This window comes from Tachypleus tridentatus, chromosome 6 (genome assembly GCF_004210375.1).
Source record: "Tachypleus tridentatus isolate NWPU-2018 chromosome 6, ASM421037v1, whole genome shotgun sequence".
Lineage (NCBI taxonomy): Eukaryota > Metazoa > Arthropoda > Merostomata > Xiphosura > Limulidae > Tachypleus > Tachypleus tridentatus.
This window is the reverse complement of record NC_134830.1, coordinates 56,138,651-56,154,078: the sequence shown is the minus strand read 5'-3', so window position 1 is coordinate 56,154,078 and position 15,428 is coordinate 56,138,651. Positions and strand designations below refer to the sequence as shown.

The following is a 15,428-nucleotide window of genomic DNA, read 5'->3' as shown; positions in this document are numbered from 1 at the left end:
CTAAGAAAATCACATTGTTCAGTTCAAGTAAACTAGATCATAGTTTATTGTTAGTGATAAAAGTAAAACAGAATTTTAGGGTGTTTATACTCATAATGAGTATAAGTCATGACAGGTAATTATAGTTGTACACAAATGCTTAGTTAGGCCTTACTTGAAATACTGCATACAGTTTTACCTTCAGTATTTAAGAAAGTGAGACCTTATGCATCCGTGGTATAAACAGGATTAAGTAAGTATCTAAGAGGAAGGCTACAAGAATGAATTTTGGATTGAAAGGGTTATCTTATGAGCAGAGGTTAGACTCTCTTTAAGTTATTTCTTTTAATGAAGAAAGGATAAGAGACAATCTTATTGAAGTGTACAAGATTATACAAGGAGTGAAAGGGTAAATGGCCCTAATTTCTCTGTACTGTGTTCTGAAAACAAAAAAGTGAAAAGACACAAGTATAAAGGTTAGAAAAAGATGTGCAAAATTCCAATTAAAGAGTTTAATTTTTCTACCAGCTTCACTGATTTATAGAATGAGCTGTCACCAACAGTAGAGGCCAGCATGCTACAAGACTTTCAAAGGGAATAAATAATTTTCTGAAAAATAAAGGGTGAGTTTACGTCGTACTTTTTTCAAGGTCACAGCAGTGGATTTGTAGGGACAACCTTAATGAGTCAAACAATCCGTCCTTTTTTTGATGGATAGAATCCCTGTGTTTATATAAAACCTTTTCTGTTTCACAATATGCTTATATGTAAATATAAATATACTGGGTTCTAATATACAAAATGTTTGCTTATAATTATGCACAAAGCTATACAATGGGCTATCTTTGCTCTGCCCACCACGTGTATCGAAACCCGGTTTCTAGTATTATCAATCCGCAACCATCATTTGTGTCACTAGGAGGCTATACAAAGTGAGACATGTTGAAAACATTTTACAGTTTTCAAGCCTCCTGAATAAACAAACCCTTAACAGTTTTAACACTACATAATATTAAATAAATGTTTTAATAGTTTATTCTGTCTAAAGGATATGAGCACAGTATCTGACAAATTGCTGAAGTATTGTTTGTTTGTTTTTGGAATTTCGCACAAAGCTACTCGAGGGCTATCTGTGCTAGCCGTCCCTAATTTAGCAGTGTAAGACGAGAGGGAAGACAGCTAGTCATCACCACCCACCGCCAACTCTTGGGCCACTCTTTTACCAACGAATAGTGGGATTGACCGTCACATTATAACGCCCCCACGGCTGGGAGGGCGGGCATGTTTGGCGCGACGCGGGCGCGAACCCGCGACCCTCGGATTAGGAGTCGCACGCCTTAACGCGCTAGGCCATCCCAGGCCCTTGCTGAAGTATCAAATATTGAAATCTATGCAATATTATATTTATTAACCATCCATTTTGTTGTGAAAACTTTTCCGTATTTAAAACAAGGCGAACTGGACAAAAGTTTTCTTTGTCAAGAGATGAAAAAAATTACTAAAAATGTTATTAAAAATTTAAAATTTGGAAAAAGGGGTGAAAAATTCAAGACACGTTACAATGACAAAAACATTTGATTATGCAACTGAGTTTGATAGTTTTACGTAAAATCCTTAAAGATCGTTACCTTTTGAGTCGGTTGTATGATATTGACTGGAACAGCAACTTGAGGAAATTTACTAACGACAGGGGGCACTGTTTCTCCATTCCACAAAACCATAATCTGCAAATGACATTACTACATATTTTAACAAATGAATTAAAATAACAGAACATCTTTCGCTCTCTCTCCCTTTGTAATTGTACTCTTTTTTATATATAAATAAACAGACAAAATGATAATGTTAGTTGATAAGTATAACTTTTAATAAGATGGTATTTGTTTCTTCAAAGTGATTTTAGCTGACGTTGATCATGGCAGAGAAGTTGAATTTTGATGGAAGGGGAGCAATAACACGAAATGAGGCCCCTCTATTCTCTAACTGTGTATGTGAAAGGATTTGTGGGGAGCATGTAATTTACACTGCTATACTGATATAATGATGATTAATGCAAGCGTAATGAATAATATAAGCCTCTGTCACAATACAAAATCGTTATAACTTCTTACAAGTTGATAAAACATTTTGTAAATATGCCAAAAGTATGCCAACAAGAAAATAGGGATAATACAGCCATATATATGTATATCATCCCAATATCATTTTCAGTATTAAAATGGTTACAAGGTCGGTTATTTCGACAGACCTAATTGCGAGAGTCTGTCATTATGAAGTTCATTATGAAGTCTTGTTTTGATTCAACTTCATTTTCCTTGTACGTAAGTCTGAAGCTCTTAGACAGACCAAGTCGCGATAGTCTGTACTTATCAAGTCTTATTTTGGCTCAACTTCGTTTTCCTTGTTCGTAAGTCTCACGATCTTAGTTACACTACATTAATGCTGACATAACCATAGTATGATGAACATACTGCATACCAACAGTCAATAATATATAACTTCCAACTGCAGCAATATTAAAATCAAGTAAGCATTTTAAAGTATAACATTAGACTTTAACACTGAAAGTCATGTATGAATAAATTATCTATAGCTCAATCATCCCTATATTCATATCTGCATTTTTATTGACACTGCCATCCCTCATTCTCCATTTACAAAATGTTTTATTACTTCTTTTGCAACTTTCCACCTTATTGAAAGTTAGTGTATTCTATGAATGCGTGTAATAAAACTTAATATTATGTGTATTGATTTGTTTTCATTCCTTCATACATAACACAGGCATTGGCTCCTGATAAAGACATAGTCACCTAATGTTCATCTATTATTGGTTGGTAATTCCTGTGTCACCCTGTTCTTAAGCCTTTTAAAGGAATACCAAATTTCTGTGAAAAAGCTAACTTCAAGAGGTAATGGCGACATTCTTTATACTAGATTTTTTTAATTGCTAGTAGTTATTATGACTAAGCGATGACATTCTGCAGTGCCCAGAAACACAAGTGGATTTAAGTTTAAACTGACGTTAGTGATAAAGTAGTTATAGAGATATCTCGACTGAAACAAGAAAAATGAACAACTTGATGGGTTGGTCACTTTCTGGTTAGGTGTCTTAGCGATGATTTCTTGCATTGTTTTGGCGGTTGTTGGGTAGAGAAATAAATCAAAATGAGCGGGAATCATTTTTAAAGTAAAATTCTTTGTCACTTTTGATTTTGTTAGCTTGCATTATTTGTATTATGCCTATCCAGTACTTTGGCCATTCCTACATATGTAGAGTCAACCTAACCTATGATTCAAAAGTAAATGTGGATATTTTTGTCTTTTTTAGAAAGTTCTAGTTGTTTAGCAGTTGATTTAATGTGTTGAGTAATTCGTCAGACTTATCTGTAATCTCGTATAGCTGAATTATAATTATTAAATGAATAATATTGTACAATTATTTGGACTACTATTACAGAAAAGTTAGCTGCTTTAAACATATTACCGTTCATATAACAGATATGTGTGGCATAACCACTGATAAGAAGCATTTCTTTATATTGTATGCGTCTTAAACATCATTCGTTGTCTACTGCGGGGGGGACACACCTCCTGCTCATCTACTTTAATATCTAATACTAAATACTTGTTACGTCAATACCTATGCTGTAAAATACTTCTTGCATTACTAGCATCAAATTGTTATTAACATTCTAACAGGAAATAAATCAAAGCAGCCAGTTGACCATACCAGACTAAGAATTGAAGTTTCCAAGGTTCATCCCACCGTGCCGTTGAACATAACATGCTATTAGACTGACAGTGTTGCCCGTTGACTCACTTAAAAGCTGGACTTAGCTTTCAACCAGTAATTGAAAAACAGGGATGGCTATACATGAACCCTATGGTTCTTTGGCTTTAACGTTTTTTCTCATGAATACAAATAAAGAGCGTTTAAGTTATAATTCCCAATATCAATAAATTAAGTTTAAACAGAAAATCTTATAATTTTATATTACAAGAGACATTTGCTGCTCCATTACTACCAAAAATAACACTGATTTTCTAATTTATCAAAGAAAGCGGATAAATCACTTGGTTTTTCTTACAGGTGTGAGTACCTGTAACACATTACGAGTAAATGCATTACATTACAACTCACCAAAGGTTTTTACTTACTCTTGAAACAAACGAAGATTTGGCAACATTCGTTATTAGACGTGAAAGTGAAGAAGAGGCAGACACGATGGGCATTGTGGCGTAGATAATGGCTGTGAAATTAGATTTTAATGATGTTCCCAGGTGGCGCCAGTGGAAGGGAAAGTCTCGTAGCACATCCGAGAACTGAGGAAGTAATAAAAGTGCTCCAGGATGGGAATTCCAAACAAAATAACTTCGCGCAACGTGATAGTTTATTCTATCTTTAATAATCTAGAAAAAAGGATAAAACAAATAAAAACATATATAATTTGTTATCTTTACAAGAACATAGATTATTTTAAACTACGACTTCTGTAATGTAGTTTATTCTACAAAACTCGTTTTACTTTTTATGTATGGTAAAGTCCCCTGGTGGGACAGGGGTAAGCTTACAGACTTACAAGGCTAGAATCCGGGGTTCCATTCCCCAAAACTGATAAAACAGATAGCCCAGTGTGGCTTAGTTAAGAAGATAAACAAACAATGCATAGTAAGAGAAGGAAAACGTAATGGATTGGTCACAATAAAATAATGTTTCAACCACGTTCACTGATTTTTTTTTTGTATCGGGTTTGTTCAGAATTAAGCACAAAGCTACACAATGGGCTATCTGTGGTCTGTCAACTACGGGTATCGAAACCAGTTTTTTAGCGTTGTATGTCCACAGACATACGTTGTGCTGCTGGGGAACACAATAGGGTTCAAAAAAGACATTTTGGGAACAGACTCGAACACTTTTGTGTAGTAATTTCCGCATTCCAATAAGGCAATTCCATTTCTTTTCAATTCTTTGATATTTCAAATAATAAACCTCAATAACAATTAGCAGTGTCAGATTTGTAGGGGTAATCCATGGGGGCTTGGAACATCAAGGGACCTTCAGCATAGCGATAGTGCATGGGGCCTCTGACCGTCTAAATACGGCCCTACTAATCAGGCTTAGAACTACGCTTCTCGTTTCCTGGACATAACTTATTTCCTAAAGTAGTACTTGTTCGTTAAACTTAGCAGTATTCGGTCTCTAAAAATCATTAACAGAAGCCAGTTATTCTGGATATCGTCTTACACAGTTTGCTTATTGAATTTTTCCTTAAGTTTATTAGAGGGCTGTCTGTATTAGCTGTCCATAATTTTTAAGTAATAAGCTAGAGGGAAGACAGCTAGTGATCACCATCCACCATCAACTCTTGAGCAACACTTGTATGATCGAATGGTGGTACTCACAGCACTTTAGGCAACATGTTCCTATTCCACAACTTGATAGATTAAGTGGGAGTCGAGCGTCTTGACTACCAGATATGCTAGACCTGATTCACACTGACACATAATGCTTACTAATGCATTTAAATCTTAGCTCACTAATGTGTTTTGCACAGGTTCACTTATATTTATAGTTTAACTTTGTCGATTTTCTCTAACACTCTCAATTAGGTTGGCGTTAGTGTTAATAGCGTTCCACAAAACACGGCTTATAAAACATTTACATTAGTGAGTGCTTATATGCCAAATTTGTAGCAAGTTGTTAAAAATAACTTACAAACATTATTTTTTTAAAAGTAATGAGCCCACAATTAACATAATTTTATCTGCAAATGTAGAATTCTAGTTTTAGTCTTGTGCAGACGGTGGATCAGCCGGTAAGTTTGTAGACTTAACAAAACTCAACTCTACGGTTCGATTAACCGCTGCTGACAGAGTGCAGATAGCCCATTATGATCTCTGGGGAGAAAAAAGAAGCAGAGTGTAAAATAATTTTTATGGGAAATAGTGAAAAAACTTTGTTGAAGTGTTAGCATTTGCCACAATGTGTTCCATAACGTTCACATATGCCAATATTTACCAGCCTTCGGTAGATGCATTAATGGCTTGTGTACCAAATTCATACAGACACTATATGGACTTTCCAGCAGGATTCAGGCAGACACTAACAGCTACAAAGTAAAATTCATGCAAATACTAATAGCTTTCCAGCACTCTTACTAAAGACACTACAGCAGATTCTAGTGAAGTTTACGCAGACACTACCAGCTTTCCAAATAAGGCACGATCAGCTTCCCAGTAAAGTTCATATCAATACCAAGAGCTTTCAAATAAAGTCCATAAGGACTCTATAGGAGCTTCCCGGTAAAGTTCATAAAGACTATAGGAGCTTCCCGGTAAAGTTCTATGTTGAATTATCTCTTAACTGTTATACTTAGTTTACAACTACAACTGATCTCAGGACTGTTTAAGAGTTGTCCAAGATTTAATTCTCACATTGTGCTCAGTTGTAATTTGTATGTTTACTTTCAAAACTGTCTTATGTAACGTCCCTTGAAAGTGAAATTGTTAGGGTAGCAATTGGAACTATGACATCAATAATGAAATAATATCACACATCACTTCCTGAAACAGCCAATCGGAGTGAGGCGGTATCCTTTGATCGGTAGAGTGCTGCCCTAGATATTCACTGTTTACTCAACTTTATTTTACTCGACAGAATGCTCTATATTGTTTGGAAACTTTTACCAGTAGGAGATTATTTTTGACACTGCATTATTCATCACACCACGGAGAAGGAGTAGCTATTTCGTTTTCCTGAACTTCTTTGGATGTTTTAATTTCGTAAAGATAATTTAGGTAAATGACCATTACACTGAAATAAGAACATTTAGTCTTACACTGCTAAATTAGGGACGGTTGGGGCAGGTAGCTAGTCATCACCACTCACTGCCAACTCTTGGGCCAACTCTAACCAACGAAAAGTAGGATTAACCGTAACATTATAACGCCCCCAAGGCTGAAATGGCGAGCATGTTTGGTGTGACGGGGATTCGAACCCGCGACCCTCGGATTAAGAGTCGAGCGCCTTAACCACCTGGCCATGCCAGGCCTTCCTGGAACTTAAAATTGTCAGTGTGATATCATCAGTAACGTAAAGATGAGTAAGTTAAGACACAAACTTTACAGACTAACTACAGCTGAGACTGTTTCAAGGGATGAACAGTGTACATGACAATATTGAGGTTGGATGTAAAGGAATAAAATCGATGGAGGAAGTCATCCAACTAGCTCATCAGCGGTACACTACGTTTCAGAAGAATACGAATCACGCTATAACGAGTATGTAGCACGTGCTCGTTCTTCCGGAAACCTCGATAAGGGAGAGCACGCGGTTACCTGGGGAGATGGAGAGCGTACAGTGGGCTTGCATGTACGTCTTTACTAAGTCCATGATTGGATTAGACTCGCAGCTCTAGCAGACACCGTTGTCTGATTTGGGTACCACGCTTCTTATAAAACTAACAACTGTACACTGTAGTGTGATAAACTGTACTTAGAAACCTAACTTCCACACACGCTCTCATAACAAAGTTGTTTTTACTAACATAAGTTGAAACAAGTTTAAAGGCAAAATAGGTTAAAATATACAAAACCAGCAAATATATACGTGTATTTCATAATCCAAACAACGGGTTTCTGTGCAATATGACACATGATAAAACGTGTTTTTTTATCCCAACATGGTATGGTCAGCTAGAACAGGGCCCTTGACTCACAGTTCTCATCCCACAAAAGACGTGCGCTTTTTCAACTACGAAGTCATTATAAATTATAACGTTCTGGTTAATCGTTGGTAAAAGAGTAGCCCAAGAGTCAACGGTGGTTGGTGATGACTAGTCTTTCATTGTTAAATAAGAAACGACTAACGGCCTTCCTTCTAGCCTTTCATTGTTACGTTAAGAAGGGATAGCCTAGATAACCCTCGTGTAGCTTAGTTTTGCGCGTAATTCAAGATAAACCATTTTATCACATAATATGTTTCTATGCTGTACGACACACGAAAATGTATGTTTACTAACCGGGTAGTTTGTGCAAGAAATAAAAAAGTAAATTATTGTTGCAGAAACATGGGTAGCATGTCGATAGAAGTAAAAATAAATCGAAGTTTTATTGTAAAAGATGAAACAAAGCCAGAAACTTCAAACTCCACATATGTGTATATATATACACCAGGTAGGCCCGGCATGGCCAGGTGAGTTAAAGCGCTCGACTCTTAATCCGAGGGACGCGGGTTTGAATCCCCGTCACACCAAACATGCTCGCCCTTTCAGCCGTTGGGGCGTTATAATGTAACGGTCAAACCCACTATTTGTTGGTAAAAGAGTAGCCCAAGAGTTGGCAGTGGGTGGTGATAACCAGCTGCCTTCCCTCTAGTCTTGCACTGCAAAAATTAGGAACGGCTGGCACAGATAGCCCTCGTGTAGCTTTGCGCGAAATTAAAAAACAAACAAACAAATAGACATCAGGAACAAATGAGAAAAACAATAATGATCGAGTAAACATTCAAAATATATTGAAATAAGAGAGAATTTTCAACAGTTGCGGAACGAGAGATTCTTTTTTTTCATTTTTATTAGATATATTATTATGCGCTATCAATATTTAGCGAGGGGTATTCCCCACTTCAATTTTATTCTCATCGAGATCTCTATCTGCCAACTTGAAATTTTTTTTTAGGCAAAATTAATGTATGAGACTTTTGGGCGTAGTAAAATACATTAATTGAAAGTGTTTAACCTCCTAGTCTAAAATTGTAATTAGATCTCAAATCGGTCTAGATATGCCAAAGCTACCAGCTTGAAGTCTGTACTTGATAAAAACAAAACAAAAACTCAAAACTATCATATGAGCCCATTTGAGTTTTCAGAACCTGTTACTTTCCATGGGCTGGAAACTCTTCCTTATCATTACTTTCTTCAGATGTCCAACCATTGGCAAAAAGCATTCATTAGTCCTATCAGTTTCGTCAAAAAGAAACGAATCATTGGGACATGTTGTTGTTGGCTGTCAATTTAATATTATGACTTTTTTTTTTAACTCGCGTTCATAAAGTTTTAAATGTTTTTTCTTTGTGATTAAGAACTAACCAACATACCTAAACCGACTTCCTCCAATGGCACATCAGCATGTCTGTGGACTTGCGCCGCTAGAAACCGAGTTTCAATATTCACGGTGGGCAAAGCACATATCGCTCATTGGGTAGCTTTGTGCTTAATTCAAAACAAACAATCGACCTAAACCAACTCAAACGTACATAGAAATAGCTGATTAATCACGATAAGTGAGCTTCGAACTCTTGATGTTAGCATTTAATTTTAGTTGTTGTTTTTTTTTCTGGTTCTTTAGTTTAGAGTCCGGCATGGCCAGTTGGTTAGGCCGTTCGAGTCGTAATCTGAGAGTCATGAGTTCGAATCTCCATCACACCAAACATGCTCGCATTTTCATCTGTGGGAGCGTTATAATTTGGCGGGTTATCTCACTATTCGTTGGTAAAAAAGTATCCCAAGAATTGGTGGTGGATGATGAAGACCATATTCTGCTAAATTAGGTACGGCTAGCGCAGGTAACCCTCGTGTAGCTTTGCGCGAAATTCAAAAAAAACAAACAAACAAACAATTACTTTAAGCTTGAAAACAACTTCTTGTCGGTAACAAAAATATTCACACCGACACATTCTGTACAGTCCAGCAAACTGGACCAATCATCATTCCTCTACTTACTCCATAATATTAGCTTTTAGTTCGTTTGTTAAGTATCATTAACATAATTTGAGTTTAGTATTTAGTATTTACAGTGTAATTATAAAAAGAAGTTAGGCTAGACAGCAAGCCATGATTAGCATGCGACATTTTGGCTCGATAAAGGCTTCAGTAGAAGGGCCGAAAGCGCGCTAATAAAAAGGATTTCAATGTCGAGAAAAGTCCGAGTATAATTCTACGTAATGATTTACCCACGTTATGAGCCTTAAACAACAACTGCCAGAAATGCATTAATATCGAATTCATCAAGTTGCCCTTATCAGCATGCAGCAATAGAACAACAAGATAGTAAATCAACTTTTAACTCTCCCTGTAACTAGAACAAATATTAACACGTTCTGTCATTCTTGATGACATTGTCTTGAAGGCACGTGCGTAGACAAGCAGTAAAGAGATGATGAAACTATGCTAGACCTCTTCCAACGTTTTGTCTATGACATCATTTATTTATTATACATCAATTTGCTTCTACACGGGTTACCATCCTGTTGTATTTTTCCATTAAGAAACCATAACTTAGACATCGGGTTAACTTTACAGCATTATCAATAATTAAAAAATATTGTTAACATTTCATATAAACATAAAATATGACTAAACCATAGGGTTAATTTTGTAGCATTATCAGTCATTGAACTATATTGTTAACACATAATATAAACACTTGAAACACCTACTGACTTCCCCAAAAGGAGGCCTATGACCGCCTGGAGGAGTCACCTGTTTTAACAACTCAGACCAACATACAGTAGTGTGTTTTCTGTCAGCTATTCAGTGGACACTAAAAGCGCGTCACATGCGGGATTCTTAACGTTGTAATTTGTACTGTCGTTACGTCAGTAAAATGTGCACATACCATGAATCACGAGAAGAATAATGCACTCTGTAGGTTACTTTTAATTTTGGTGTTATTTACTCTTGAAACAAAATCCTTTCGGGAACCCTGCTGATGTACATCTGGTACACAGTACTATTATACATTGTTTAGAAGTAGAACACGGATACACTTCTATGATAAAAGCACATTTTTTCTGATGCTTTATATATATGACAAACTTATTTTTCTCTCAGTTGCTTCAAACAAATAAAAACGTAAAATAAAGAGCCAACATACATGCAATAAACTAAAGTGTTTGTTTAACGAAAAATTTTTACGATGATATGTGTTAAATACGTGATGCGTGTATTTAAATAATATCCTTTTCTAATAACAAAAATTTCAAAGTAAATGTTAAAGTTCTCCGAAAATTATTTGTCTAATAAGCACGTTTATTTTGTTTTAACCAATGTATTAGTACAGAATTAAAAAATAACAATTAACTCACGATACATTTCTTAATGGGACCCAGCATGGCCAGGTGGTTAAGGTACTCAACCTGTAATCTGAGGGTCGCGGGTTCGAATCCCCGTCACACCAAACATGCCCGCCCTTTCACCAGTAGGGGCATTATAATGTGACGGTCAATCCCACTATTCGTTGGTAAAATAATAGCCCAAGAGTTGGCGGTGGGTGGTGATGACTAGCTGCCTTCCCTCTAGTCTTACACTGCTAAATTAGGGACGGCTAGCACAGACAGCCTTCGTGTAGCTTTGCGCGAAATTCAAAACAAACAGACATTTCTTAAAGGAGGAAAATTCCAACCACCTTTCAACAGGTTTCAATGAATGAAGCACCCTTGGAAACAGGTTGTCACTAGCGCTCTAGCTATGACTCCAAATTCTGGCCTCTGACGTGATAATGATACTAAAGACACGTAAATAAATATCTCTATCTACATGAAGGTAACAGTACTTGTTACTAATATAATCCTAAGTACAAATCAGATTATCGTTGTATAAGGCGAGGAACAACGTTAGAGATAAAACACGTGAAAACTGAGAACATGAATTAGGTGATTAAGTCTTTGTGGTTCCAATCTCACAGAATAGGGGTTGCAATCTCGGGATTGTTTTTTCAGCCCTTTCCGGAACGGGGCAGGGGTGTCATTGATATTCCCAATTGTTTTCTTCTTCTCATGGCGATGATACACAACCAAACTGCATGAAACTTTGGGTAAACTTACTGAATAATATACTGTTTTGTCTAAAAATTCGTCTAATTTGTCTCTTTCGTTTTTAGCTGCGGCTCCTTTTTTGTGTTGTTTTTTTACCATATATAAACTTTAAGCCAATAGCTCCATTACCTTTTGACCGATTTGAGATCAAGTTGTAGTTTTGGATTCAAGAATCAAACCCTATCAATTCATGTGTTTGACCACGCCCAAGGCCTCGTGGATTAATTTACTCTAATCCTGCATAAAATAATTTCAATTTCAGGATAGATTCTGATGGGTAATGAAACTGAGTCGGCTATACACGTGCACCAGGTTTGGTATTGCTGGTGCACAAAAATATAACTGATAAAAAGGGTTTGGTTTGTTTTAAATTTCGCGCAAAGCTACATGAGGGCTATCTGCGCTAGCCGTCCTTAATTTAGCAGTGTAAAACTAAAGGATAGGCAGCTAGTTATCACCACCCACCGTCAACTCTTGGGCTACTCTTTTACCAACAAACAGTGGGATTGATCGTCAAATCATAACACTCCACGACTAAAAGGGCGATCATGTTTGGAATGACGTGGATTCGAACCCGAGACCCTAAGATTACAAGTCGAGCGCCCTAACCACATAATCACACCGGGCCTAACAAATATGAATCTGGTATATTAATACATCCTGCACACGTTGAAGATTAGGTGATACGTTTAAGTATTTTTTTAACATGACATTAAATTTTATTCATGAAAATGTTTGGTATAGATAACTTCTATAGCCATCAATGAGAAAATGCTTTACAGAAGTCGCGCACAAACACACACACACACACACATATATATACATACACACATGAACAATCGGATATTAGTAAATAACATATTTCTCCTGTTGGAAAACTGAAGACGAAACAAACAGTTAAAGGAGTCGCTATTCATTCGCTAAATTCCTACAAATATAGAAGACAATTTTCTTTTGAGAGCCTTTTATTTTTTCTATAAAACGTAAAGTTTATAATTACAGAATCTGTACTTATAGTAAAGCTACTAAAGGTATATATCTATGTATTTCAAGACGACTAGTATGGACATTAAAACGTTTATTAAAATAAAGTAGATATCAACGATTCGACCTTTTAAGGCCGTCTTAAGGTTTAAGGAAGTCGAAACGTTGTTCTATACTTTATTATAATAAAAGTTTTAATACCCATACCGGCCATATTGAGATACATTTTTACTTCAAGTGGGTTTCTCCTCATCAAGTACTACTAAGGGTATATTCCAGTCCCTAATTCTGTGTTACTAACCAGAGGAAAGGCAGCTAATCACCAGCATCGTTCCATTCAACATCCAGCTAACAGATTAACTGTCACGCCTATAATGCACCCATGGCTTAAAGTGAGGGAAATATTTTGTAATCGCCAGGACCAAAATCTGAAAATCTATTACCTTTAAAAATCCAGTGTTCCGATTTTTACAATAGGTTTACTGACCTTTACATTAGACCTTTTTTTCCCAATGTACAAAGTAATGTCACGGCGTCTCGAAACTGAAGACATGCGGTTGCTGGCTGTCGTCACGTGCCCTTTGGTTCGTGCGCTACACGCCAGCTTTCATTTTGCATGTAATTAACAAAGTGCTGCTACAAAGAAAACGGCACGTGAACAATGAAGCAGCAAGTTTCCATTAAATACAGAACACGAGTTACACCCTTTTTCTTCGGGCATAAAAGAACAAAATACATTTTCTTTTACAAAATTAATGTAATTAGCATATATGTAATCACTGTGAGTTACCGAACGCTAATGTACAATATGTCAGAACCAACAAACGTGTAGTTTAATAATTTTTAATAAGTTTAATGTTCTTCAATTTGTGATAATTGTAATTATTCAAAACACACGTCATTTTAACTCAAGGATTAGACCCAGCCTTAGATCTTGGGTTAAAATGGCGTATGTTTTGAATACTTGCAATTATCACAGTACTTCAATCTGTGCAAATTGTAATTATTCGAAACATACGTCCTTGTCACATACTTTAACCAAAGAATGTGGGTTGATGATCCGTTACTTCAGAAACGCCCTATACAATGTGGGGCCATGGGTTTCCTGCAAGAGACAATGGTCTAACAAAATTATTCGGCCACATCTGAGTGACCCACAAAATGGAGGTGGGTGTTATTAACTAGCTGTCTTCGCTCTATAGGCCATCACATCAAAACTATTTTGGCCCAAGATGGCCAAGTGGTCAGGGCGTTCAACTCATAATCTAAGTGTTGCCACTTCGAATCCCTCTTCACACCAAACGTACTCGCCCTTTCAATCGGAAGGGGGGGTATAATGTTACAGTAAATTCCACCATTCCTTAGTAAAAATAATAACCTAAGAGCTGGTGGTAGGTGGTGTTGATTGGCTGCTTTCCCTCTAGTCTTACACAACTAAATTACTGACGGCTAGCACAGATAGGCCTCGTGTAGCTTTGCGCGAAATTTAGAGCAAACAAAAACAATGTAAGACCACACACAAGTAGTTCTTTTGTTCAAATAAAGTCCTGGCTCTAAAAAAATATAAATACCACATTACTAACAAGTGCTATACTTCACGAAAATGTCACAAGAAAAGAATCTTGAAACACACATATCATTAACCTTGAACTTAAAACTTACAACAAACTGATAAATGGATTTTCGTTTTGAATTTTAGATTTTGAAGTAGTAAATTTAGCAATGCTTAGATTTTAATCATTTATCACAAACGTCGTTAGTAATACCAAGATATTGAGTGCTGCACTGCGTGCTTTCTTATTACACCTTGGGTATTATGAACATTACATTTAATTATACGTGGACGTATAATAAAACCAGTTAAATTATTAGAGGGCAATCAAATATGCTCAACCTTTAAAACGAACGTGAAGTTAGCCCATATCATGCTCGTAGAAATAACCACTTGGACATCAGAGATTGTAGCACAATACGGAAGAATTCGTTTGTAATTGTTACCACTGATACAGTCTGTGACAAATAGCGGCAAAATTCGCTGGTAACTGACATCACTGTGGAAGTTTGTAAAAATTAGCAACGAATTTCATTGGTATTTGATCCCATCGCTACAGTTTGTGCCAAGCAACGGCGAATTTGTCAGTAATTGATGCCACTGCAAAGGTTTGTGACAAATAACGGCGAAATTCGCTAGTAATTGCAACGATTGCAAGAGTTCGTGACAAAAAGGGGCGAAATTCGCTGGTAATTGACATCACTGTAAAACGTTGGTGACAAAGAGCTGTAATATTCACTAGTAATTGATACTACTACTAGAATTTGTGATGAAATAGCTAGTAACTAATATTACAACTTTTTTTAAATTATACTCCTTAAGCCTTGTACGCTCAACAGATTAATACATCGATAAGTTCAGGGTAGTTTTTCTTTTCTTTTGTGACCAGTCGAATTCACGATGAAATGGCAAACTCAGACAATGTCATTTACAGAAATTCCACAAGATTACATTTTTTTATTATATTAAACACGTGTGTTCAGGCCTTCGGTTATAAACGTATACCTGTTAAATAATCGATAGTCTGTTAGAGATGCACTACATGACCTAAAGTATGTGGACACCCCTTCTAATTAGTGGGCTCCGCTATTTCAG

General features: G+C 36.4%; 1 protein-coding gene across 1 annotated transcript in view; it reads right to left on the bottom strand.

Moving 5' to 3' along the window:
• The window catches only part of LOC143252565 (exostosin-1-like), an 89,405-nt gene that overhangs the window by 11,663 nt on the left and 62,314 nt on the right, over positions 1–15,428 (bottom strand). Inside the window, exons 4-5 of the mRNA XM_076504905.1 lie at positions 4,141–4,392; positions 1,608–1,703 (exon numbers count right to left, since the gene is read on the bottom strand). Coding sequence (XP_076361020.1) covers positions 1,608–1,703; positions 4,141–4,392 — 348 coding nt within the window. The remainder of the gene's footprint in view (positions 1–1,607; positions 1,704–4,140; positions 4,393–15,428) is intronic.